Source organism: Peromyscus maniculatus, chromosome 9 (assembly GCF_049852395.1).
Source record: "Peromyscus maniculatus bairdii isolate BWxNUB_F1_BW_parent chromosome 9, HU_Pman_BW_mat_3.1, whole genome shotgun sequence".
In the NCBI taxonomy this organism is placed as follows: Eukaryota; Metazoa; Chordata; class Mammalia; order Rodentia; family Cricetidae; genus Peromyscus; species Peromyscus maniculatus.
This window is the reverse complement of record NC_134860.1, coordinates 5,053,264-5,077,764: the sequence shown is the minus strand read 5'-3', so window position 1 is coordinate 5,077,764 and position 24,501 is coordinate 5,053,264. Positions and strand designations below refer to the sequence as shown.

Below are 24,501 nucleotides of genomic sequence, written 5' to 3'. Positions count from 1 at the left end.
CTCAGGTTAGACCCTCACATCCTGGCACGGCACGTTTGTCAAGGGAAGGGGGCTGAGGCGAGAAGCAGTTTTCTTTACCCCCAGGATGGCCCCAGGGCCTCACTCACCCTCTAGCTCAGGTCTGGCTCAACAGTAGAAAGACAACTTGGGCAGGGAGCTTGAGGGATCGTCCCTAAGGCTGGTCTTCCCGAGGTGGCGGGACACCACCACAGCCTTCCTCTCCTACTCTCAGAACAATGGAGGCTGCAGTCCTTACGCTGTGTGCAGAAGCATGGGCGATGGGCAGAGGACCTGTACTTGTAACCCAAGTCATACCGTGGGAGACGGTATCACCTGTCATGGACGAGTTGTGCTGGTAATGATTCCCAAGTCTGACCCAGACTTGGTCGTGGCCATGCCCCAACCTGAGCTGCAGTCTTGGCTAAGACCCCCAGATTCAATTCTGAGCCTTGATCATGACCCTGAATCTGACCCCTGATTCTTCCTGGGCTAAAACCTCATCTACCTCACATGAAAATAATCCTGGCCCCAGCTCAGAACCCTCCATGGCTTTCCGTTCATCTCTGCCTTAGCCAGACCTCCGGCTGGGCTGCCGGTGCTGGGACAGGCGCCAGCCCCCCGATGGGGGAGGGGCGCCCCAAATCTGAGCTAACCTTCGCTCCCCTAGGAGCTCCTCCGGAACAAGTATGCCTCATTCTTCAGCCTCAACCTCCTGGTGAGTACCAGCCTAGGCCTCTGTGACCTGCTGGGCAAATTCCAACCGGCTCTGGGACCCCTCTGTTCCCATCTGGTTGAGGGGGTTGGCTGGCCTTGGACTCTCAGAATTTCAGTTTTTCCCAGAGGATCCTCCGAAGTCGAAGTTGGTCCCAGGTTGTTCCTCTTCCACTCAAGTTGTGCCCTGCCTCCCCAGGAATACAAGGAGCTCAAGGGGGATGGGCCTTTCACGGTCTTTGTGCCGAGCACTGATTCAATGAGCAACATGTCCCAGGTACACGGCCCTGGGAGAAGTCTGGAGAGGGGTGAGTGCTCCCGTCACTGCATGGGTGGAGGTGACAATCACTGGCTCCCCCATCATCGTGACTCTGCTAGGATGAGCTGGCTAGGATACGCGCCCATCGCCAGCTTGTGTTTCGCTACCATGTGGTTGGCTGCCGGCAGCTGGGGAGCCAAGAGCTGCTGGAGCAGGGGTACGCCACCGCACTGTCTGGGCACACGCTGCGCTTCAGTGAGAAGGAGGTGAGGTCTCACACTCTTGGTCCTACTGGCTGTCGGGTCTTCCTTCAGGGCTCAGATTTGGCACCCAGTTCAGCTCCCTTCAAACCTGCCCCTGGGCCCCGACTCCACTCAGCCTGGATCCAAAATGAGAGAGAGACGAGTCTGGCCCAGAGGACGGCCACACTGGGCCCTACCCATTAGCACTGGCCTGTCCCAAGCCGGGACTCCCAAGCCAAGCTGACACCGTCACCGGGCTCCCACAATGCCAGACCTAGTGGGTGCCTTATGCAGGCTTCTCATGGTGATTCTGCCCTTGGCCAACTCACCTTTTACCTCAGTGCAAAGCCCAGGACTGTCTGCCAAAAGTCTCTCCTCACCTCAAGCCCTGCCCTGGCCCAGGCACACCCCATAGCTTCAAGCACCCTGCTGATCAACTTTATTCAACCTCAGCTTTGGCCCAATGCACCCGTTGTCCTCCCACAGGGCAGCATTTACCTCAATGACTTTGCTCGGGTGGTAAGCAGTGACTACGAGGCAGTGAACGGTGTCCTGCACTTCATTGACCGCGTGCTGCTGCCGCCAGATGTGCTGCACTCGGAGGCTGATGCTGTCCCCGTCCCTCGGGTATGGCTGGGCAAGAGCCTGGACTGGGTCGGCAGGCCGGGATCCTCTCTCCCTGCCCGACCACATGGTTCACGCGTGCTCTTCCGCAGAGAAATGTCACCACCGCTGCCGAAAGCTTCGGTTACAAGATCTTCAGCCGCCTAGTGACGGTACTGCTCTCACGAATGTGGGTCTGCCAGTGTGTGCGCATGCGCGCAACAGTATGCGTGGATGCTCACCTCTTTCCGGGAATGAATGTGCCTGTGTGAGTTTCCTCGTGCAATGTAAGAGCCTCCCAGTGTGGGTAAACATGAGGAAGTGTGCAGCCAAGGTGTGTGGAAACTTACCCCTGCAAGTGTGCCCATCAACAATAGCTCCCCGACCTACAGTTTCAATTTCACATTCAACCATGTTGGCAAGATGGTTCAACCCGTGAGAGCGATTGCTACCATGCCTGGCAACCCGAGTTCGATCCCCGGGACCCACGCAGCAGGAGAGAACCGGCTCCTATAGGGTCTCCGTGTGAGCAGTGGCAGGCATGCCCCTTCTCCCACGTCCCATACACACACACACACACACACACGCACACGCACACGCACACGCACACGCACACGCACACGCACACGCACGCACGCACCAAAACAAAAACCAACCAGGTAAAGTATAATAAAAAATATTAAATTGAGGTGCTGAAGAGATAGTTCAGAGGTTAAGAGCACTGCCGCTCTTACAGAGGTCCTGAGTTCAATTCCCACTGCGGCTCTTACAGAGGTCCTGAGTTCAATTCCCAGTAACCACAGGGTGGCTCGTAACTATCTATAATGAGATCTGGTGCCCTCTTCTGGCCTGCAGGCGTACATGCAGGCAGAACAGTGTATGCATAATAAATCAATAAATCTTTTAAAAAAATTAAGTTGAAAAGCCCTAGAAATATCTCACATTTTAAATAACTTTTATTATGCTATATTGTTACAAGTGTTTTTATTGTCTGCCCCCCACCCCAAGACAGGGTTTCTCTGTGTAGCCCTGGCTATCCTAGAACTCACTCTGTAGACCAGGCTGGCCTCGAACTCAGAGATCCACCTGCCTCTGCCTCCAAGTGCTGGGATTAAAGGTGTGTGCTGCACCTCCTGGCTCTTGTTCATCCCTTATTGTACCTAGTTTATAAATGCTTTATCACAGGTATAGGAAAGTGGTGTATGTACAGTTTACATACAAACGGTTCATATGTATGGGCCACTATAATTTAAGGCATCTGCTGTGTTCTTGGGACCTGGTCCCTGCAGAGGGAATGACTGTCTGCCCAGGATGGTTGCAGATAAGTGTGGCCAGTTACCCGGGCTGGGTTTCTCTGGATCTTCTTTCTGGCTTCTGGGGTCCAGCCTCATCTCCAACCGTCACCCCTTCACTCCAACCCCACAGGCGGCTGGTCTTCTGCCCATGCTCCAAGATGCATCCCACCGTCCCTTCACTATGCTGTGGCCCACAGATTCTGCCCTGAGAGCCCTGCCTCCTGAACGGCAGACCTGGCTCTACCATGAGGACCACCGTGACAAACTGGCAGCCATTCTTCGGGGTCACGTGATTCGCAACATTGAGGTGGGTACAGACCCACTCTTCGGCCCCTTTTGCCTGCATGCCCAACTCCAGTCATGTCTCCACTTATTTAGGCCTTGGCGTCTGACCTACCTAACCTGGGCCAACTCCGAACCATGCACGGAAATACCATCTCTTTCTCCTGTAGCCGTACCCGGCCTGTGAGTCTGGGGAGAGGGCGCGGCTAAGGAAAACGGGTACAGGGCAGCGAGGGGCTGCAGTGCCCATGACCCCAACATCTTCCCCTTTAGGGTGAGCTCATGGTAGGTGAAGATAACACCCACATTGTGCAACGGCACCTACCCTTCGAAGGTGGCCTGGCTTACGGCATTGACCAGCTGCTGGAGCCGCCTGGCCTCGGTGCCCGCTGTGATCGTTTTGAGACCCAGACACTTCAAATGGTGAGGAAGGCCACAGGCCACAGGTGCATGGCAGGGGTCCAGCCCACCTGTCCTGTCCTGTCCATCCACCTGACCCCACAGTGTTGGCCTCCATCCCCTCCAGAAGACTTGCAGCGTCTGTGGGCTGGAGCCACCCTGTCCTCAGGGCTCACAGGAGCAGGTAAGGGGCTGGAGGCTGAGTTGAGGGTTGGGGTGAGGCAGAGCGTCATCAAGCTCAGGCTGGCTGTGGCCTGGCTCCTTTTGACCCAGGGCAGCCCCAAGGTCTGCTGGCGCGATTACACCAAGTTCTGGACATCTCCGCTGCACGCCGCGACGGTGCGCAGCGGCGCCTGGCTGCGGCCTGGTTTTTGGAACCACCCCCAACGCCTGGGTCGGGGCTGCCACCGCAACTGTGTCACTGTCACCTGGAAGCCCAGCTGCTGCCCTGGTCACTACGGCATTGACTGCCAAGGTAAGCATGCTGGGGGTTACAGACGAGCTGACCGCCTCCTCCGGCCCTCAAGCTGGCCCAAGACAAAGCTCTGGTCATTGCCCTTAAAGGATTTTGGGTGCTGGAGAGATGGCTCAGAGGTTAAGAGCACCGACTGCTCTTCCAGAGGTCCTGAGTTCAGTTCCCAGCAACCACATGGTGGCTCACAACCATCTGTCATGAGATCTGGTGCCCTCTTCTGGCCTGTAGGGATACATGCAGACAGAACACTAGCTGTATACATAATAAATAAATAAATCTTAAAAAAAAAGAAAGGAAGGATTTTGGGCGTTGGGGATTTAGCTCAGTGATAGAGTGCTTGCCTAGCAAGCGCAAGACCCTTGGGTTTGAGCCTCAGCTCAAAAAAAAAACAAAACAAAACAAAAAAAAAAACAAACAAAAAAAAAAAAAAAAAAAAAAAAAAACAGAAAGGAAATAGTTTGTCAGGCAGTGGTGGCGCACACCTTTAATCCCAGCACTTGGGAGGCAGAGGCCGGTGGATCTCTGTGAGTTCAAGGCCAGCCTGGTCTCCAAAGTGAGTTCCAGGAGAGGTGCAAAGCTACACAGAGAAACCCTGTCTAAAAATAAAAAGTGGGTTAGGGGGTTAGGTATACAGAAGCTTCATAATCTGGTGTGGAGTTCCGAGGGGTCTCAGTGGTGTGAGGCCGTGACTGAACTGACATTCCTTGAAGAGCCTTGGCTGGCACTCAGTAGGGGAACAGAGGGCAGAGCCTGGGGTGCGGGTGTGTGGTTTGCTCACGAGAGCCGATGGTCCCATTACCCTTCTACACTCTTCCCCAGCTTGTCCCGGTGGCCCCAGAAGCCCCTGCAGTGACCACGGTGTGTGCCAGGATGGTATGAGTGGAAGTGGGCAGTGTAGCTGCCGTCCGGGTTTTGCTGGGTCAGCCTGTGAACTCTGTGCCCCAGGTGCCTTTGGACCCCAGTGCCAAGGTGGGTCATCTCTGCCCTGTCCCACTCTGTCCTGCCCTACTTCCTTTGTCCCGTGTGTCAACTTGCCCTTCTCCCCAGCTTGCCGCTGTACCCCGCACGGCCGTTGCGATGAAGGCCTTGGGGGCTCTGGCTCCTGCTTCTGCGACGAAGGCTGGACTGGGCCACGCTGTGAAGTACAGCTGGGTGAGTAGCGCGTCAGCTTGTGCCCCTGCGGCACATGCACGCACCCCAGGACCACGCCCTAGCTGCACACGGGTGGGTGGGAGAGGCAGTGGCTAGGAGGACAGCTACTGACCCAGTCACATGGGCTGCGTCCTGGGGACAGAGTTGCAGCCTGTGTGTACCCCGCCCTGTGCAACCCAGGCCATGTGCCGTGTGGGCAACAGCTGTGAGTGCAGTCTGGGCTACGAAGGGGATGGCCGTGTGTGCACAGGTAAGCAGAAGGCCGGGGTTTGCAGGCGGGAAGCCCTGGACCCACTCCAGACATCTGGCTCCACCACTCTCTCCTCGCCCCCAGTGGCAGATCTGTGCCAGAAGGGGCACGGTGGCTGCAGTGAGCATGCCAACTGCAGCCAGGTGGGGACGGCGGTCAACTGTACCTGTCTGCCCGACTACGAGGGTGATGGCTGGAGCTGCCGAGCTCGCAACCCCTGCCTGGATGGCCACCGTGGAGGCTGCAGTGAGCACGCTGACTGCCTCAACACTGGTCCGGTAAGCAGTCGGCGGGGAGTCGCGCAGTCTGGGTGCAGAGGCTCCACAGACCCACTCTTCCAGTCTTCGTGAGACACCCACTGCTCTCTCTGCCCGCAGAACACACGGCGCTGCGAATGCCACGTAGGCTACGTGGGTGACGGACTGCAATGTCTGGCGGAGCTTGACCCGCCTGTGGACCGATGCCTGGGCGAGGCATCACCCTGCCACCCAGATGCTTTGTGCACCGACCTGCATTTCCAGGGTGTGCTTCCATACCGACCCCGCAACCCACCGCATTATCCCTGGTCGCTGTCCTGTTGACCATCTATCCTCCCTTCTTCCTGCAGAAAAACGAGCTGGTGTCTTCCACATCCAGGCCACCAGTGGCCCTTATGGCTTGACCTTCTCAGAGGCCAAGGAAGCATGTGAGGAACAGGGAGCGGTCCTTGCTTCACTCCCTCAACTCTCTGCTGCCCAGCAGGTGCCCAGGGCTCGGGTAGGAGCTAAGCCTATGGAAGCCCATTGAGTTGGGCTTTGGTCTCAGCATCCCCTCCCGCCCCCACAGCTGGGCTTTCACATCTGCTTCGTGGGCTGGTTGGCCAATGGCTCTGCTGCCCACCCTGTCGTCTTCCCAGCGGCAGACTGTGGCAATAACCGTGTAGGCGTGATTAGCCGCGGTGTCCGCAGGAACCTTTCGGAGCGCTGGGACGCCTACTGTTACCGTGTGCAAGGTACGTCCACTCCACAGACTTGTGCCCACCCCCACCCCCTGGTCTCCTCCCCGGGAAGCCTCTCTAAGCTGCTGACCTGCCTTTCCCTGCAGACGTGGCTTGCCAGTGTCGGGTCGGCTTCGTGGGTGACGGGATCAGTACATGCAACGGGAAGCTGCTGGATGTCCTGGCTGCCACTGCCAACTTCTCCACCTTCTATGGGGTGTGCAGGGAATCGAGCCTCGGAAGTGGGGACGTAGGCAGTTGGGACCCCCAAGGAGGGAGCTTGCCCACAACCCCGTCTCCTCACCCTCCAGCTGCTGCTGGGCTATGCCAACGCCACCCAGCGAGGTCTGGACTTCCTGGACTTCCTGAACAATGAGCTCTCCTACAAGACGCTCTTTGTTCCCGTCAACGAAGGCTTTGTGGACAATATGGTAACAGCAGGGGCTTGGGCACAGTTTGCCTTCTCCGGGGGGCCCAACCCAACCGCTCTTACTCTGCTCCTAGACACTGAGTGGCCCGGACCTAGAACTCCACGCTTCCAATGCCACCTTTCTGAGTGCCAATGCCAGCCAGGGGACATTGCTTCCTGCCCACTCAGGACTTAGCCTCTTCGTAAGAGACGTGGGCTCTGACAACAGTTCCATGGCCCCTCTGGTGAGTCCGGCCTTACTGACACCCTCCCGGCTCAGCCCTTGCTTAGCTGCCGGGCCTGACCAGTTTCTCTGCAGGCCCCTGGGGCAGTTGTGGTTAGCCACATCATCGTGTGGGATATCCTGGCTTTCAATGGCATCATCCACGCTCTGGCCAGCCCCCTGCTCACGCCTCCCCAGTCGGTGAGTCTGCGGAAGTGGGAGGCAGAGCCTCGGGGTGAGGGGATATCTCTGGCCTGGTCCTCGACACCCTCTTTTTGCTTACAGAGACCCGTGCTGGGACCCAAGCCTCAACCTGTAGCACTAAGCATGGGGCTTGTGGTAGCTTCTGGAACACTGCTGGGATTGGTAGCTGGAGCCCTCTACCTGCGTGCCCGAGGCAAGCCCACGGGCTTTGGCTTCTCTGCCTTCCAGGTGAAGAGGGGCTGGGGGCATGGGGGGACAGGCTCCTTCTGTCTTGTTTGGGGGCCTTACCAGTCAACTCCTCTTCCAGGCAGAAGATAATGCTGATGATGACTTCTCCCCATGGCAAGAAGGGACCAACCCAACCCTGGTTTCTGTCCCCAACCCTGTCTTTGGCAGCAGTGATGTCTTTTGTGAGCCCTTTGATGTGAGTATGGGGTGGGAAGTGCGGCTGGAGGGTGGTGGGCACAGGCCCTGGGCTTAGCCTTGCTTGGCTGGACCCTGCCTCCCTCTGCAGGAGTCGCTGCTGGAGGAGGACTTCCCCGACACCCAGAGGATCCTCAAGGTCAAATGATGATCCTGAACGGAGGCAGAGACGCACGGAAGGACAGAGACCACTTTTATTGCTTGTCAGGGTGGCTGGGGCTGAAAGAACGGAGGGTCTGTCCAGGACAATAAAAGTGCCCTCAGCGGATGTGGGCCATGTCACCGAGAAACGGTGTCTTCATGCAGCCAGTGCAGAGCTGGTCCATCCAGAGGGGCGCCTCGTGCTGCAGGGGCGTGCGACGTGGGTAAAAGGTGAAGTCCACGCGGTAGTTGAGCAAACAGCTGAGGGAGGCCATGTAGAGGTCGGAGAAGCGCACGAGGCGCCTGGAGAAGTAGGTAGGGTTGTGGAAGGTGCGGAAGATACTCCCGAACTGAGCATTGAACAGGGCCTTGGTGATGCATCTGGGGAGAGGAACACGGTGCCCGCCCGTCAGTGTGAGGAGGCAGGGCTGGGGCGGCCTCCCTCCCGGTCGCGGCTCCTCTGGCTCACCTCAGTTCTTGCCGCTCCTTCATCCAAGTAGCCAGCACCTGCCGTGACTCTGCATCCTGATAGGTCTGGGGGAACGCAATGTGGGGAGGTGGGTGAGCATGCACCTGGGAGGTGCAGCCCCCCCCCCGCCCCCCCCCCCGGGCCCGCCCCGCCGTCCCCTACCTGCATGCGTTCTAGCAGCCCGGTGAGCGCCTGCTGCCAGGTCAACGAGTGCATGTACTGCTCTGTGTTGATGATGCGGATCTCCCGCTCCAGCTCAGGGATGATGGCCCCGGTGCGCCAGCCATGCCGCAGCATCAGGTCCTGGTGGAAGGGACGGGAGGCAGACCTCAGCACGGGCTGGGGCGCTCCCCCCCCCCCCGAGAAGCCCCCCCCTCACCGCCAGGTCACTGTAGAGGTGGTCACCAAAGTAGATCACCCGCCCCCCCCCCCCCCGCCCCGAGAAGCCCCACCCTCTCACCGCCAGGTCACTGTAGAGGTGGTCACCAAAGTAGAGCACCCGCCCCCCCACCCCACCCCACCCCCGCCCCCGGGAGAAGCCCCACCCCCTCACCGCCAGGTCACTGTAGAGGTGGTCACCGAAGTAGAGCACCCGTGGTCCCCGCCACTCTGTCAGACGAAGAAAGTCAAACAGGTTTCCCTGGGGAGCAGAGGGCACTGCTGAGCCAACGGGGCCCCCCTCGGCTGTGGGAGCCAGGCTTTGTCCTTCACCAGTCCTCCCAAGTCTGCAGAGGCGGCCAAAGCCAGCCGGATGCTGGGCTGCCCTTTCCCGTGGCCTCCCTGCCCCGTGGCCCTTACTGCTCCCCCTTCCACCAGGAAAGGGGGGTCCTGCCGGCGGCAGAACATCTCTAGTAGGGGTGGCTTGGCCCTCACTCAAGGGCCTCATACAGTGGCCTTTCACCCACCGAGCCTGCCGAGGGCAGGGCCTCAATCCCTGTTTGTGAGAATCCAACCACAGGGAGGGCCCCAGGCCCTCCAGCCCAGGGCCCTGAAGTCCTGTGAACTTCCTCAGTCTCCACCCACAGGACCCTGTGGACAACTGTCGAGCTTGCTGGCAGGCTACAAGCTCCTCTGCTCCAAAGCCAGGGAAAGATGATACCGCAGTGTGGACATAACCGAGGGAGGGGTGGGGGCGGGGCGGAGGGGCCAGAGCTTGGAAGGACGGGGCCACTGGAGGTGCAGACTCGGCAAAGCAGTCCATGAGCCAATGGCATCACTGAGCCTCAGAGAGATGGGGACTGGGGGTGGCAGGGAGCTGTGGAAGAACTGAACTGAGGAGCCAGATGGGGGGCATTCCGAAGACAGTGGAGGAGGTGCCCCCTCATCAAGACTCTCGAGAGGCAGAGGAAGGAGAGGCTCCTGAGAACCACACAGGGTCTAAACATTGTCAGGCCTGAGAGCTGCCAGGAAAGAAAGTCCCCTCTCCCAAAGGCCGCCACAGTCTGAAGGTAGGGACGGAGGGCTGAGGACCGGAGATCTGCGTGCGGCAGGGTGGGATGCTGAGCAGGGGCCTGCCAGCTGAGCTGAGGCATCCGGATGCTGCTTTCCTGGCCAAGTGTAGGCTCCCCAGGCCCAGGACCGTCTCAGCTAAGATTCCAGCATGGGCCACCAATGCCCTGCATCTGGTCTCTCTTCCTAGTCATCACACAGGAAACGGGGATGGGTGTGTGTGTGTATGCGCACTGTCTCCACAGGCCCACCTCAGGGCTTCAACCAGGCTGGTTTTGCCTGTACCAGTGTTCAGTGCCAATTCTTCACAGTGATCATGGTGCATTCTAAGGCTTTTGTGCCATACTCAAGTGGGGCATTCTAAAGGACAGCAAGGCCTAGAGGCGAGGAAGCCAGGGCTCCTGGGCTATTGGATAGATCTCGACTCCAAACCCAAGCAGTGTGACCAAAGGCCAGCTCTCTTCTAACACCACCCAGGTTTGCTTCCTAATAGTCCTGCCCCGGTGCCATTGGCTCTAGCCCAGCAGTGAGCCTGGTCAGGGCGGGGAGCCTGGTCAGGGCGGGGAGCCTGCCCCTGCACAGCCTCGGGCCACCCACGAAGCACGGCGCCTCCCAGCAGCCCTTACCTGCCGGTAGATCTTGCCCTTTTCCAGGCCAGTTATACGGTCCCAGTGGAGGGAGCCCTTCTCGTCAAGCTTTCGAAAAGGCCTGGGTTGAGAGTGGAGAGCCTGGTTTGCGGGGTGTGACGGAGCCACACACGAGGAGGGACCTTCCTGCTCATCCCTATAGGCCCACCCACTCGACGGAAAGTGTCAGATGGGACACTGGCCAGCCCAGCTAAGCGCAGAGATCCCGAGTCAGGGCCAGTGGGGTGTGGTGCCCGAGTCTCCTTACTGGAGTGGGGCTTCCAACCTCCCCACAACCCCACAGTCCCTGGTCTGTCCATACTTGCGCCGGTCGGTGAAAAAGTTGGGCTTGTCTGCCTGGACGATGACCACATCAAAGAGCTGGCGCCAGTCAGGGCCGACCATGTGCCGCATGCCTTTGTCCCTGTGCAGAGGGGGCACTGGTTTCAGGGGGTCTGGGAGCAGTACTCTGCCCCCCCCCAGTGGGCCTGGACTCACACAAAGCTGAAAGGGCTGTTGGTGATGAGGAACAGCTGTTTCCCATGGGCTACCAGGCGGCTCAGGACTGCAAACGTTTCATCCCCTCTGAGGATGTACTTCTCTGAAAGGGAGGTGGTGGGTCGGCAAGGGCCAGTTCTGGGACCCTCTGCTCAGGCCGGCACGGTAAGGGGTACTGTCCGCCCTTACCCATGTCTCGCTCAATCCACTGGTACATGAGGCCCTTCACATGCACGTCCCGGATGGCATCCTGAGGGGAACCGGGGGGCAGTGAGGACATGCCAGGGAAGAGGGCCCACCAAGTTGCAAACAGACTTCGTTTCATCTACAGGACCAGCCGCCCCCCCCCCTCCTCCTCCTCACCGTCACATCCTTGTAGAGGTGTACTTGGTCAAACTCCAGGCCGTGGCCCAGAAAGTAGTCCACCACACAGGACAGCAGTGCCATCTCTGGGAGTGAGAAGATGTCCATGAACTGCTTGATGGAAGGGCCCTGGGGAGGGAGGTCAACCCTCAGCCACTGTATACCATGTACTAGAGACCGAGGGATCTGCCTTGGGGCGCTGGCAGGCTGTGTGACCTACTGACCACTGCCTCCCAGGATGCCAGCACCCACATCAAAATCCCTGGTCCGGGCTGCTTCGGGCAGCAGCAGGTTGTGGATACCTTGCCATAGAAGCCGCTCATCTGGTAGAGTGGGATGTGCTGGGTGCCACCGTACAGGTCAATCACTTCGTCATCTGGCACAGGCTGGAGACCCCTGAGTTGGGGGTGAGTGGGGGGACAGATGCCCTCAGCCCGAGCCCAGGCAGCAGTATGGGATAGGGACAAGGGCAGATTTAGGGTGGACCCCACACTAACCTGTAGGCTGTTCCCAGCTGGACATAATGAAAAGCGTCAATTTTCATCAGAAGGCTCTGGAAACACACAGCGGGCAGGGCCAGTGGTGAGGACGTCGGCTTTTGTCCTCGGCCCTGAGCCAGATTCTCCCCAGCACCTCCCAACCCTCGGCAACAAAACCTCTACCGGACGCTAAGGGGTCAGGGCGGTCCGATAAGGAGAAGGAGGCTGAAGAAGCCGGCCCTGTACGCGTCGTCTAACCACTCACCTTCTGAATGTCGTAGTGGAGGCCGCGGATGGCAAAGCTGGGATCATAGTCATACTTCCGGATGCCCTCAGGGTACTGTAGGACAAAAAGCCAGCCCTCAGCCCAGGATACCAGGGGAACCCCACGACTCAGTCTGGAGTGTGGGCCAAGCTGGCGGCCTCACCTTGTAGTGCTCTATCAGGATGTCCCGGGCAGCAGTGAAGATCTCGGGGTGCAGCGCGTCCGCGTACTGGGCCAGTGTGTAGTCGTAGTCAAAGCCATAGACTTCCACGTCACTCAAGCTGATCTCGTTGTTGGCATAGATGGCCGCTGGGTTTAGGAGGCTGCAGACCTCAGGGGGCAGAAGGTCTGGAGGGAAGGAGATACACAAGAGGACAGTACCTCGTGATGGTCACGGCTGCAGCAAATGGCCCAAGGACTTTGTGGGTGCCCGGCCCCGCGTGCCACACAAGACACTGGATTACTGCATCTCAGCTCAGTGAAGGCCAAACTGAGGCTCAGAGAGAAGGCGTGTGCCAAGGGAGGGAAGAGCTGACAACGGCCGGGCTGCTCTTCCCTGGGGATCTGGTCACAGTCACAGCCTCCATTTTCCACGTTACACTATCATCTGCAGTGCCTACTAAGTTCTACCAGACACGGGTGTGTGGGAACCCTGGCAGCACTCCTCAGAAAGGTCATGCCCCTCACTAAAACCTGTCCAGGAGGACCACTGTCCACTGGCCTCCTCCTCCACTTCCACCTGGCAAGGGCAGTATCAGGGACTGTGGACTCCTCCCACGGGGTGCTGGCTCCGTTCTGACCTGACTGGAAACCAAGGCCACGAATGCTGCTTTTCCACTTTGTCCACAGATGGGGTTGGGGCCCAAGAACATTAGAGGGGCGGGGAACCCCCAGGGCTGCCAACTTGGAACAGCTGCATCGCCCTGGGGAGTAAGGCCCCTCTAATCGGATTTCAACTGCCTGCCAGACCACATAATGACATTCCCTGGCCTGGGCCAGAGAACATTGCTAATTACCACAGGCGAGATATAAAATGTCAGGTTTTGGGGACAATACCCAGCTTGCTCTCTTCTGGTGACAGTCACAGGCCTCTGAAAGAGTCACAGGGGAAGACTAAGCGTGGCACTATGTCAGGAGAGTTCTGGGGTCCTGGGCTCACCCGCCTTATCCTCCCCACCTGGAAAGTGGGTAAGGTGAATGGAGAAAAAGGACAGGATGTGACAGGGCATGGGATGTGAGCCAGACGAGATCAGGCCCTCCCCCTCCTGCCGGTGAATTCAAGAATGCTAGCTTAGCCCCGGGCTTGTGTTTTTCAAAGGGGAAATAAAACCAGAACCAATCTACTTCGTACAGCATTCCTGCTCTGTCCCCACACAATATGCAGGCTCAAATGTGTGATGTGCCTGAGCTGGGAGCCCTGTCCTGGGTCTCGCTTGGTCAGTCCTGGAGTTGCAGGAGAAGGGAAGAGGCAGGGCTAGGCATGCTGGGCAGAGTCCAAATCTCCAGGGAGCCTGTCAGCCACACCAATCCTGATCATGATGCAAAAATCTCTGGCTCCACAGCATGTCTAATGGCTCCCGTGCTGTGCAGACGCCTCCTCTACGTGCCGTGCTGTGCCGAGCGGTTGCCTCAGAGGCCCCTTTGGAACACAGGGCTCCGCCCCCATTTCCTTTAGTGTCATGTACGGGGTGTAGGTGTGGGAACAGGTGTGGCTAGTTCCTCGGGTGGCCTGCAGCCAGCAGAGGGCAGCTGTTCTGAAGATCCCCAAGTGTGGACAGAGCTCTTCACTGGGACAAGCTTAAGACACAGCTGATGGCCTCCCTCTGAAGAACTGCTTCTGAGACACCCCTTACCCGGTGTCGTTAGGACCCTGGGCCTCAGCTGCCCACATAGGGTAATTTCCACAACCCTACACTCCTGGATGTCAACTTTGTTTATGACTTGCCTTAGCGTCCAGAAACCCCCTGGGGTGGGAAGCATAGGCATGGCTATGGCACCCTGGAAAGCATAGGCACGTCCACACCTTGCCTCTGCTCTCCAGGGTCTCCTGGGGGGCATATACACCTTCCTGGGATCAAGTAGGACGGGGAAGCAGTCCACAGGGCCCAAGGTTACCTGCCTCACTTCTGGACCAAGGAAACGATAGCTCTGGGGGGTGGGGTAACCGAGTCCCACTTCCTTCCACAGGTGATTGCTGGGCAGGCCGGGAGAGGATATGCCATGACCCAGCAGAGGTCCGATGTGTTTATATGACTGTCTAGACCCTGTCCTCCTTTCTTAGGTGAGTTTTACGGCTCATCTCATTCCCTCCTCCAATCCTGTGAAGTAGTCACACTTCTGTCTCCACCGGGGAGGTAAAGTCACCCATCACCAACTACCCAGCACCAGGCAACTAGAGTTGAGACGCACACTCAGGTCGCCCCACCTGCCTTAACTACCTTCTTTTCCTAGCCTTCTAGTCATATGAGGCCAAGCAGCGCAGGTAATGGTCCTCCACTGCTCTCTGAAGGGCCGGCCACTGGCCCTGGCCCTGGTCGCTTTGCTCAGACTCCTTCAGAAAACCCAGCCTGGTGCGTGAAGCTAGCTCACCCTGGCATGTTAGTGGAAGTGACCCCCCGCCCCACACACAAGAACTCAGGGGGTCTATAAGGATCTGAAGACACAGGAAGACCCCGAAGGGTATGAAAGTAGCCCCCCAGCCCCCCCAGACTTCTCAGCTACTCAGAGGGACTTCTGTCACACTGCTCACCCTGCAGTCGTCCCAATCCTCAAGAGCAACCATCTCCAGAGGTCTCAAGTATTCGGACTGCGGCTTGTCAAGAGGTGATCTCTGGCCAACCCCCAGGTCTCCAGCCGGAGTGGAAACCTCTGCCCAGTCACAGCTGGAATCTCCCTGACAGAGCCACTCTGTCTCCCCAGACAATGCAAGCCACATCACCTCTGGGGCTTCCTCCAGAAGCTCCCCCTCCTCCTGTTTGGCCTTGTTCTGAGTCATCACCACAATCCTGGGGCAGGAGACTCAAGACACTGAGGGTCTTGGGAGGGTGTGAGGAGGCCGAGGGCCGCCCTGCTGGGCAGCGATAGGGGCCACAGGCCAGACCACATCTCTCCGCTGCAGAGACAGGGCCCCACTAGATCCACCCAGACAAACGGACAGATGTTCTGCACTCAGATCTCCTGCCTCATCAGCCCATTCCAGAGGGAAAGAAGGGGGAGGGGGAGGGGGAGTGTCCTGTGCCGCTCGGGCTGAGACTACAGCAACATCCCGGGATTGCAGGGGGCTACAGTAACTTTTCTGTCCCCCCCACGCCTTCACTGAGCTTGTTTTGGAGTGCTGTAGACCGCCAGAGGCAAGCCAAGAGGTGCCTGCAATGTCGGGCCGGTGTCGCCTTACAGCGGGCCGTCGGTGAGCGCCGCTCACTCTTTGTCCACACACTGTAACCAAAGGCCAGCGGAGAACAAGGGACTGAGATTTTCACCGCCGCTGCCCAAAGACTGGACCCAGGACCGCGTGCGCAGCAGCCGCTCCGGGCGTTCCAAGCTCCCGCCGCCAGCAAACAAAACCTCCACTCGCCCCGGGAGTCGGAGTGCTCCGCAGTGGCACCTCCTCGTATCAACCCGATAGAGCCTTTTCCAAAACGCCACCTGACCCTCAGGTTTGGGGACCCTGGCGAGCCCCACCGGACGCTTCCAGCAAGCTGCACCCAGGACGGATGGGGACGGTGCCCCCGCCGTCTGCTGGACGCCGCCAAGCTGATGCCCTCCGGCGCACTGCCCACCCGGCGTCACCCACCGTGCACCAGCCTCCGCATGTCCTGGTAACGCGCCCACAAGTGCGCGCTGAGGTCCGCGCTGTCCGCGGGCGCCGAGCGCGGGGTGCTGGGGCAGTGGGCTCCGGGACCCGGCGGGCCGCAGCCAGGGCAGGAGGGTGAGGTCGAGGCAGCCCGCGGCCCGCCGTGGCCTCCGCACAGCAGCCAGCGCCGGGCTGCCGCCCGCAGTCCCGCACCCGCCATGCCCCCGGAGCGCTGCCCCCGCCGCCCGCCGCCCGTCGGCTTGCCCGCCGGCCCGCCGCCCTCCGACTGCCCGCCCGCCACCGTGGCCGCGTGCTTCTCAGGGCGGCCGACCAATGGGCGAGGCGCGCGGAGCCCATCCGGCCAATGAGCGCAGCACTCGGCCCGCGGGGGGCGGGAGGTCCCGGGACGGGGCGGGGTCCCGACCCCCTCCTCCTCTTCGTCCACCAGCTCGGCTCAGGGGCTCTGCGCCCCCCTTTGGTCATCTCGGTGGTGATGGCGGCACCTTCTTCCCTTGCGCGGGAAGTCGCAGGGCTTAGGAGCCCGTGACTCCGAGAGGCCCTGGACGGCCCCGAGGAGCAGGAGCAGCCGGAGTGCGGGGGCGCACAGCTCCTCCTTCGCCCCGTGGTCTTTCTGTCCCTCCCCTCAGCCTTGGGTTCCCCCTGACCCAGCGCTTCCGCCCCCTCCTCCCCAGACACGTCCTCCTGCCCCGGGGCCCTGCGCCCCTGCCCTGTTTCTGACCGACTGCACGTCGGACTGCACGCCTGACTGGAGCTAGGGCCGCTCGATTCACCTAACGCACAAAGAGCCCTTGCTGCCCACAGGGACAGTCCCGAGCTGGGTGAGACCACGCAGCCTGCAGGGCAGCTGGCGTCTGCACGGCAGCCTTTCCGACACGGGGGACGGTTTAACTAGGAGCCCATGGGCGAGCTCCGAGTGGCTGTGGGCCAGGGTCACCGCAGCCCCCTGGTTCTGGCAAGCGGATGTGCCGGCCAGTGCAGTCTGTTCAAGCGCTGTCTCGGGGAAGTTCTTTTGCGCTCGAAACCACGCCACCTACTTCTGTCTGTTTTCTCAGCCTGCGGGTGTACGCAGGTCCAGGATGCAGGGCCCGTGGGTGACGAGCTGCCCAACTCGGCACCCGGTGGCGTGTGATGTGGAGCTCTCTGTACCTAGGCTGAGGATCTGGTGTGGACGCCAAAGGGTGGGCTCATGGGTGCCTGAGCCCTTGCAGGCCCCAGTGACCAGGGTGGGCTGTGGAGACCTGGCCACACGTGAATCTCTTCCAGGTGGGTGGACGCTCTACATGTTCTGGTCCTCAGAACCAAGAGAAGTGGGAACACGTGCCACGGGTCTGCTGGGTGGCGTCTTTTGGCCGGCCCCCCAGGGCTGTTTGGCGTGCAGGACGCTTTAAAGCTGCTCTCGACCCGGTTATGACCCTTTCCTGGGTCCCACGGGCTGTCGTTAATTCTCACGGAAGGCTCCGTTTACAGGGGTGCCTACCTCTAGGGGTGTGGCTTGACCCCAAAGTCACGCTTTTTACCATGGTGCGCTTCTGCAACTACAGGGCTGGGATGCATAAAAACGCACCTACGAGTACCGAATAACGGCATTTTCCCATCGATCACACGTTTATATTATTTCTAGAGTAAGCTCGTCATGGACGATTATACTTTTTGTTGTGATACTGACAAAGTTCAGTTTTCAAAAATGCATGTCGAATTTTGTTATTTTTAGACGCCGAGTCCAACCAGTCACATCCTAGAAATAAGACGGAGGCGTCACCTAACTGCATTTTAGATCACCTTCTTCACGGAGGGTCGTCGCCTCGGTCCGAGGGTTACAAAAGAAGATGGCGATCGCAGCAGAGGAGGGGGCGCGGCCCGGCACTCATCGCCGAGCCCCAGCCGCGGGGAGCAGGTTGAGGGTGGGCCCGGCCACGCCACGTCGGAGACTCCGCCCCCTGAGGTTGCTCCGCCTCCAGAGTCTAGGCGCCTGCGCAGGCTTCTTCAGGCCGGCTCAACCTCACGGAGCACGCGTGCCCCAAGAGCGCTCTGATTGGACGGTGTGAGCGGCCCGCCGCACTCTGATTGGCGGAGCCGACCACGCTCTGGGTCTGTCCGCTTCTGCGCCCCAACTCTCCCGGCCTGGCAGTGGCGCAGCCGCGGGGTCTTGGCTCAGTCCGCGACCCAGCGGGGCCAGCTGGGCTGCTTCTGCTCCCTCCAGGATTAATAGTCCGCTTGGTTCCGCCCGTACCCCACTCCGAGGCCTCGGCCATGTTCTTCAGGGCCCAGGTGAGGCGAGCTCTGCAGCGGGTGCCCGGGAAGCAGCGATTCGGCATCTACAGGTTCCTGCCCTTCTTTTTTGTCCTGGGAGGAACAATGGAGTGGATCATGATTAAAGTGCGCGTGGGCCAGGAGACCTTCTGTAAGTGGGGGTGCAGCAGCCTCCGTTTCTCCTGTGGGTGTGAGATTAGAGGCCGCCGACTCCACTGGTTGCAGAGCGGCTCTCACTGTAGTCGGAAGGACAAGCCTTCCTACTCGCTTGGCAGTTGTGCAGCACGGATTGGAGGCCCCCGGGCTTTTGTATTTGGCTCACACTGGCATCCAGCCCTCCTTCTCCCCCTGCACTTTAAGAGGGCACGTGCCTCCACTCAGGCTCTCGTCCTTTGTAACCTGTCCTTGGCCCTGCCGGTGGGGACGTGGGGACTGAGGAACAGGATTGCGGAAGAGGGGCCAATCCTGAGGACTCGGAAATTCCGGTTAAGTCTCCTGCACTTTGAGATCTTTAGCCCAAATTCTGGAGGACGCTAGCTTGCCTGACTTAGCTGATTACCACATTTTACAGGCAGTCATTAGTGCTGTGTCTTTGGCCCTGAACTGCGAACATGTCTGGCATTTCTGTGGACTGCCTCTGGCACGCCCAGTTCCTCAGGGCTTCTCCCAACCTCTGGGCCCTTTGCTTTGCCTCTCATGTAACTTTATTACGTGAGAACTGCCAACTCAAAAAATTTTAAGTTGTTACATCAAAGCCTCCATTGATTTCTCTTTCTACTCTGATAAGGGGCCTGTGCTGGCCTTGACTCTTCAAACTTTCAGCCATCCTCTTGCCTCAGCCAACTGCTGGGATTACAGGCACGGGCCACCACTCCATATTTAATGACCATCCATGAGAGGATCTAGTGAGCAAGGCAGGAGATCCTCCATTTCAGAAGAGCTCATGGGAGTAAGACTAGGTGTAGAGCACTTGACTCACATAGGCCCGAGCTCAATTTCCACCCCGTCCCCCACCATTAAGCAAGCCATGAGGGGTGGGAGTAGTTCAAGAATCCTGGTTGGCACTTCATTGGGTCAGATGGAAAGCTCTTGGGAAAAGACAGGCATTTAGGACTGTCAGGAGACAAGGGGAAGATCTGTAACACTGACTTCATGGCAGTGGTTAGGGAAACCTGGAGGCTTTTGTGCTTGCTGTTAGGAGGACTGCAGCAGATTGAAAGGTGACATGGATAGAGGGGTACCTGGGTAGGGCCAGAAAAGAACCGGACAATAAGGATATATCTTAATGATTGAAAGGGCTCTTTGCTCTTTTTGGAGAGATTAGTAGAAACAAAGGGAACATATGTTGGCCAGATTTGAGATGGTGGTCTAAGTCTAAGGGGCAAAGGAATGCCAAGAAGTGGGTGGAGCTCAGACAGCCTGGAGGTAGTGCGGAGTCTGGTAACTGAGGTGCGGCCGGGAGGCTTCTCAAGGAACACCTGAGGCAAGGCTTGTACTAGTTAAGGTGCAGAACATAGGCAGGGTGCCATTGAGGACATGATGAAATGGGGTTACCTAAAGATCTCAAGCTCAGGAAGACAGTTTGGGCCAGACTTCTGGATCTGATGGAAGGGTCAGACTTCAGCATGTTTTAATGGTGTCTTGGAGTGGTTAGAAGGAACACCGGAAAGGCAGGTGATAAGGCAAGGTGACTGTGAAGAGAGGTAAGCATCTGCCCATGGAGAGACTGAAGGGTATGCAAACGCTGGTGAGAAAGGAGTTGGAACTAGGCCTGTAGCTCACTTTGTACAGCACTTGTTTTGGCATGCAGGAATCTTCTAAAAGAAGGGGGTGGGGAGGGGACTGGGAGACTGCACCTTCAGAAGTACTAGTGCCCAGTGGGATCAGCCTTAAAAATCAGCCAGAGTTCTTTACAGTGGCCTTTCTTTGAAAAAGAAGGGAGTGTTCTTAGTCATTCAGGGCTGAGGAAATGGCTTTCAGCCATGTTAATGGAATCATCGAGAGGTGCCTCAAGCAGCATGAACCGAAAAGTGAGGCAGTTGGAGCAATCTCTGGTGGGGTTTTGGAGGGCTGTCCAGAAGACAGGGAGTAGAGTGTGAAGGAACTTGAGCTGGTTTGGCAGGAAGAGAGGGAAGACAAAGGCTAAAGGGACAGCGGAAGGTGGTGGTGAGCTCCGAGGACGGGAAAGCCAGGAGTGGGATAGGAGAGCAGAAGTTGTAGTCTGAGCAGACACTGACTGGAGATGTAAAGGAGGCCAAGGGGGCTGGTACTTCACCCCAACAATATGGGTGGTAAAAAGGCACAGATGAAGAGCAAGAAACCTGAGCTGGCAGCCAGTGTTACCAGTGATGGAGTGATAAAAACACTGAGAAGATGGCAGTCAAGTAAGAAGCCCTGAAGGAAGAGGATTTAAAAAAGGAAGAGGTTTATTTTTATAAGAGGGTAGAACATTAGTAGTCTGGAAAACCAGCTGCTGAGAACAAGGAACATTACTTCCCTCCTTACTCAGGTTTTGGGACCTGGGAAAGGGAGCACCAGAGAGACCTGGGACAAGGGAAATTTTGGAGGACAGAAAGGTGCCAGGGCATAAGTATGTCTCCGAAGGCACTGTCTTTTTACTCTTTTGTTCTCAGACTCCCCACAGCACTCATTCAGCTCATTTTATGTTAAATTACTTATTTGCTAGATTCAGACAGTCAAGACAGACTACTGGTTGACTTACTTCCATGGGGGCTTTGTTCCTAACTCTTGCTAGAAATTGCACTCCGAGCATTCCTTAGGCTGGCTAAGCACTCTGCCACAGAGAAAGACCCCCAGTCTCTTTTTGAAATTCCCTAGTTTCTTAAAAATCTAAGCAGAATTTTTGTCTGATACAGATGATGTGTACCGTCGAAAAGCTTCAGAAAGACAGTATCAGAGAAGGCTGGAAGATACATCAGAGACCGAGCTTCACAAGTTAATAAAGTAAATGTGAATTTTCAGTGTTGATTTCAGTCATTCTGTGTTTTCATAGTCTCACTTGCCCAGGCTGGCCTTAAACTCAAGGAAATCCCTGCCTCTGCCTCCTTAGCTCCATTAAAAATGTACTTTCAAGGAGGCTGGAGAGATGGCTCAGTAGCTAAGAGCACTGCCAGAGGACCTGGGCTCAATCAATTTCTAGCACCCACATGGTAACTCACAACCATTTGCAACTCCAACACCCTCTTCTGGCCTTTGTCGACACTGAACACATGTGGTACACAGATATACATGCAGGCAAAACACCCGCACACATTTAAAGAGACAAACACTTTTTTAATGGATTCCATCTTAGTCCAAGAATTGCCTTTAAGAGTTCTCATAGTTCTACAATCTCTATTTGACTATATCCCTAGTCACTATTGGATGCCTCACCTAGGGTGACTACAAGGTCACATTTCCGTCCTTTTCCAACTTGTAAGCGTTTGCTAGAGTAGGGGATTTCTTAGTCACTGCATATTGCCCAGCTAGTGCTTTAGTGCAGGGCTGCACACCTTCTGAAGACACAAAGCTAGCATGCAGTCCAGATGAGCCAGGCAGTCTACTAAAAGCATCTGGACAAGGTGACCCCAGTGTAAGTTTAGACCACTAGTAGGAAAAGGACTCTCCATGTTTGCAAGTAAGAATGGCCTACATTCTGAAGAAAAAGTCCATTTCAAAATATTAACAAGAAAGAAGCTGGTGCTCAAAGGCCATGGGGTAACAACAGGTTAGTTATCTCTGCCACAGGCACTTCTGGTGGACCCAGGAGGAGCAGTAGGCTAGGCTGGATTACATAAAACCCTGACTCGGAAAAAACAGAACCAGAACATCTCAATCTTTTCTAACCACTTTTTCCTGTTTTAAGTTTGTCTGCTAATGTTAGGACCAATTCAGTGTAAAAAGCCGTAACTGTTCAGATTGCATAAGAGTACTAGAACACAAAATTCAACTCACTTTTGGTCACCATTAATGGTCAATACAACCAGGGAGAGAAATGTATTGCATATAATCTGTCTACTTGTGTCAATTAGAGTGCGGCTCTAACCTCAGAGATACTTTATATTGATACAATTGCTGTGTAAGAAGCTGTGGTGTAACTTAACTATGTGGCTACACTTCCAGTTCTTTCTAGATGTTGAAGAGTACTTGGCATGCCAGTACAACCATTAGCCAGCTTCTGTCTGCTGTAGTTCCTTCCCTGCCCGTCCCTCTATCTCCTCTCCATCAATTCTAGTAAAGAAGAAACTTTCGAAAATGGCAGAACAACTTGATTTTGATATTTAATGCAAAACATTTTCAGCACACATTAGTTTGGAAGCTATTAAGAACTCATCTTTGTTAACCAAGGTGCAAATATTTTTTAAAAATTAAAAAAAATGTGTGTAGCTGGACAGTGGTGGTGCACGCCTTTAATCCCAGCACTTGGGAGGCAGAGGCAGGTGAGATTTTGAGGCCAGCCAAGGCTACACAGAAAAACCTTGTCTTGAAAAACAAACAAACAAAATTGTATCGCTAGATGGTGGTGCTGCACACCTTTGATTCCAGCACTCGGTGCAAAGACAAGCAGATCTGTGAGTTCCAGGCCAGCCTGGTCTACAAAGTGAGTTCTAGGACAACCAGGGCTGTTAGAAAAAGAAGCCCTGTCTCAAAAAATTGTGTGGGGATATGTGCACATGCATACAGGTGCCAGAGAACCCCTTGGAGAGGAATCACAGGTAGTTGTGAGCTTCCCATTATGGGTGCTGGGAATCAAACTTGGGTCCTACGGAAGAAGAGCAAGCACTCTTAACCTGAGTTTTCTTTCCAGCCCCAGGGTGTAAATTTTTTAACTTCCTAAAATATGTTCAATTTTTCAAAATTTCAAAAATTATACCACATATCCTAACATATTCTAGGATGATTTTTTGTGTGTGTGTGTGTGTGTGAGTGGGGCAGTACTAGAATTAAGCCCAGGGCTTTGTGCATGCTAGACAAATTGTGTCCATCCTTTTTTTTACTCTTAAGAGACAGGGTCTTATTCAATTATCCAGGCTGGCCCTGAACCTTAACCTTCCCGCCTCAGCCCCTAAGTAGCTAGATTAAAGGTGTGAGCTACTAGGCCAGACAGATAAAAACTTAGCGTTTATTGTAAACCTCCACTGTGAAACGGGAAAACCAAGGCAACTGGAGCTTCACTTTTTCATATGAATTAATGGGGAAAGTGACTATATTAGGCATACAGTAAGTAACAAGGAAGGTTATTTTTATGTCTTGCAGTTCTGTATTGTAAGACTTATCTAAATCCCTGATGTTTTACCTTAACCACATTAGTCTCTTTTTTTTGTTTTGTTTTGTTTTTTTCACAAAGAGTTTCCTCTCAAGAAAAGTGTATTATTGGACCATGGAGTTTTCCAAAGCAATTGTTCTCTATGTAAAGGAATAACAAAATGTCTTGCCACGTCTATGAACAACCACCAAGACATGAATACATAATATCCCAGATAGGGGAAAGAAGTCTGTTAATTTATTCAGTGCTGAACTTTCAGTCAGCTGACCCAGCATACTCTCAAATTAAAAAGGAACAAAGACACTTAGCAGCATATGTTTGTGTGGGGCTTGAGTAGAATGTTAGATATCAGTGAGTCTTCAAACTATGCTCATGGGCAAAGGTGACTGTATCCCTCCCTAGTTTCAGGACAGAACCACAGGGCTTTCCAAAGTGGTATTAGGAGAAAACGGCTAATTTTAACATTTTCTACTAAAAGTATAACACATCTTAGCCGGGCAGCAGTGGCTCACACCTTTAATCCCAGCACTCGGGCAGTGGAGGTAGGCGGATCTGAGTTCGAGACTATCCTGGTCTACAGAGTGAGATCCAGGACAGGCACCAAAACTACACAGAGAAACCCTGTCTCGAAAAACCAAGAGTATAAGACATCTTAAGAACTTGTAGACATGTTAAAGATTCGCCCGGACCACCTGTTTTATGGTCCCAGGTAAGCTATTTAAAATGAGTTATTCTGCTTTCATAGAGGATGTACTCCCCTTACTGCCGACCCTCAATAACTTGCTCTTCATTTTTGAAACTTGTGTTTTGTTTGTGTCCATGCTGCAATCCTGAGGACATGGTAGGAATTCTTTGACTGCCAGCCTGAGGATGTGAGGTATGTCAGGCTGCAGCTGGGGTCTGCACATTTGCATCCCACCCTGACCAGAGGAGCTTTCTTCCTTGAACTGGCAGCTCTATCCTCCTGAGCATCAATCA

General features: G+C 55.9%; 3 protein-coding genes across 5 annotated transcripts in view; 2 read left to right on the top strand and 1 right to left on the bottom strand.

The window, feature by feature from the left end:
* Stab1 (stabilin 1) overlaps positions 1-8,193 on the top strand; it is a 33,584-nt gene extending 25,391 nt beyond the window's left edge. The window contains exons 43-67 of the mRNA XM_006981519.4: positions 233-355; positions 668-715; positions 911-988; positions 1,090-1,236; positions 1,699-1,839; positions 1,929-1,988; positions 3,241-3,417; positions 3,489-3,575; positions 3,666-3,815; positions 3,919-3,975; positions 4,065-4,266; positions 5,086-5,235; positions 5,314-5,418; positions 5,561-5,668; positions 5,753-5,946; positions 6,046-6,190; positions 6,276-6,409; positions 6,494-6,659; positions 6,752-6,861; positions 6,956-7,075; positions 7,149-7,298; positions 7,373-7,477; positions 7,562-7,708; positions 7,788-7,904; positions 7,995-8,193. Coding sequence (XP_006981581.1) covers positions 233-355; positions 668-715; positions 911-988; positions 1,090-1,236; positions 1,699-1,839; positions 1,929-1,988; positions 3,241-3,417; positions 3,489-3,575; positions 3,666-3,815; positions 3,919-3,975; positions 4,065-4,266; positions 5,086-5,235; positions 5,314-5,418; positions 5,561-5,668; positions 5,753-5,946; positions 6,046-6,190; positions 6,276-6,409; positions 6,494-6,659; positions 6,752-6,861; positions 6,956-7,075; positions 7,149-7,298; positions 7,373-7,477; positions 7,562-7,708; positions 7,788-7,904; positions 7,995-8,051 — 3,078 coding nt within the window. The 3' untranslated portion in view covers positions 8,052-8,193. The remainder of the gene's footprint in view (positions 1-232; positions 356-667; positions 716-910; positions 989-1,089; positions 1,237-1,698; positions 1,840-1,928; positions 1,989-3,240; positions 3,418-3,488; positions 3,576-3,665; positions 3,816-3,918; positions 3,976-4,064; positions 4,267-5,085; positions 5,236-5,313; positions 5,419-5,560; positions 5,669-5,752; positions 5,947-6,045; positions 6,191-6,275; positions 6,410-6,493; positions 6,660-6,751; positions 6,862-6,955; positions 7,076-7,148; positions 7,299-7,372; positions 7,478-7,561; positions 7,709-7,787; positions 7,905-7,994) is intronic.
* Positions 8,080-17,944, bottom strand: Nt5dc2 (5'-nucleotidase domain containing 2). 3 transcript variants are annotated; one of them, XM_076544215.1, is made up of 14 exons: positions 17,154-17,944; positions 12,357-12,541; positions 12,194-12,268; positions 11,947-12,002; positions 11,752-11,845; positions 11,450-11,578; positions 11,276-11,336; positions 11,087-11,189; positions 10,911-11,012; positions 10,589-10,670; positions 9,067-9,153; positions 8,676-8,816; positions 8,514-8,578; positions 8,080-8,425 (listed from the first exon to the last, which is right to left on the bottom strand). In XM_076544215.1, the coding sequence occupies exons 4-14, from the start codon at positions 11,991-11,993 to the stop codon at positions 8,164-8,166; spliced, it is 1,173 nt and encodes a 390-aa protein (XP_076400330.1). In that variant the 5' UTR covers positions 11,994-12,002; positions 12,194-12,268; positions 12,357-12,541; positions 17,154-17,944; the 3' UTR covers positions 8,080-8,163. The 3 variants fall into 3 exon arrangements, with proteins under 3 accessions (XP_076400330.1, XP_076400329.1, XP_076400328.1); XM_076544214.1 differs by having other exon boundaries at positions 17,787-17,941; XM_076544213.1 differs by lacking the exon at positions 17,154-17,944 and adding an exon at positions 15,987-16,258.
* Positions 17,945-18,093: 149 nt separating this feature from the next.
* Positions 18,094-21,238, top strand: Uqcc5 (ubiquinol-cytochrome c reductase complex assembly factor 5). Its single transcript, XM_006981518.4, has 2 exons — positions 18,094-18,408; positions 21,134-21,238. Exons 1-2 carry the CDS (start codon positions 18,258-18,260, stop codon positions 21,223-21,225), a joined length of 243 nt encoding a protein of 80 aa, XP_006981580.1. The 5' UTR covers positions 18,094-18,257; the 3' UTR covers positions 21,226-21,238.
* The last annotated feature ends 3,263 nt before the right edge of the window (positions 21,239-24,501 follow it).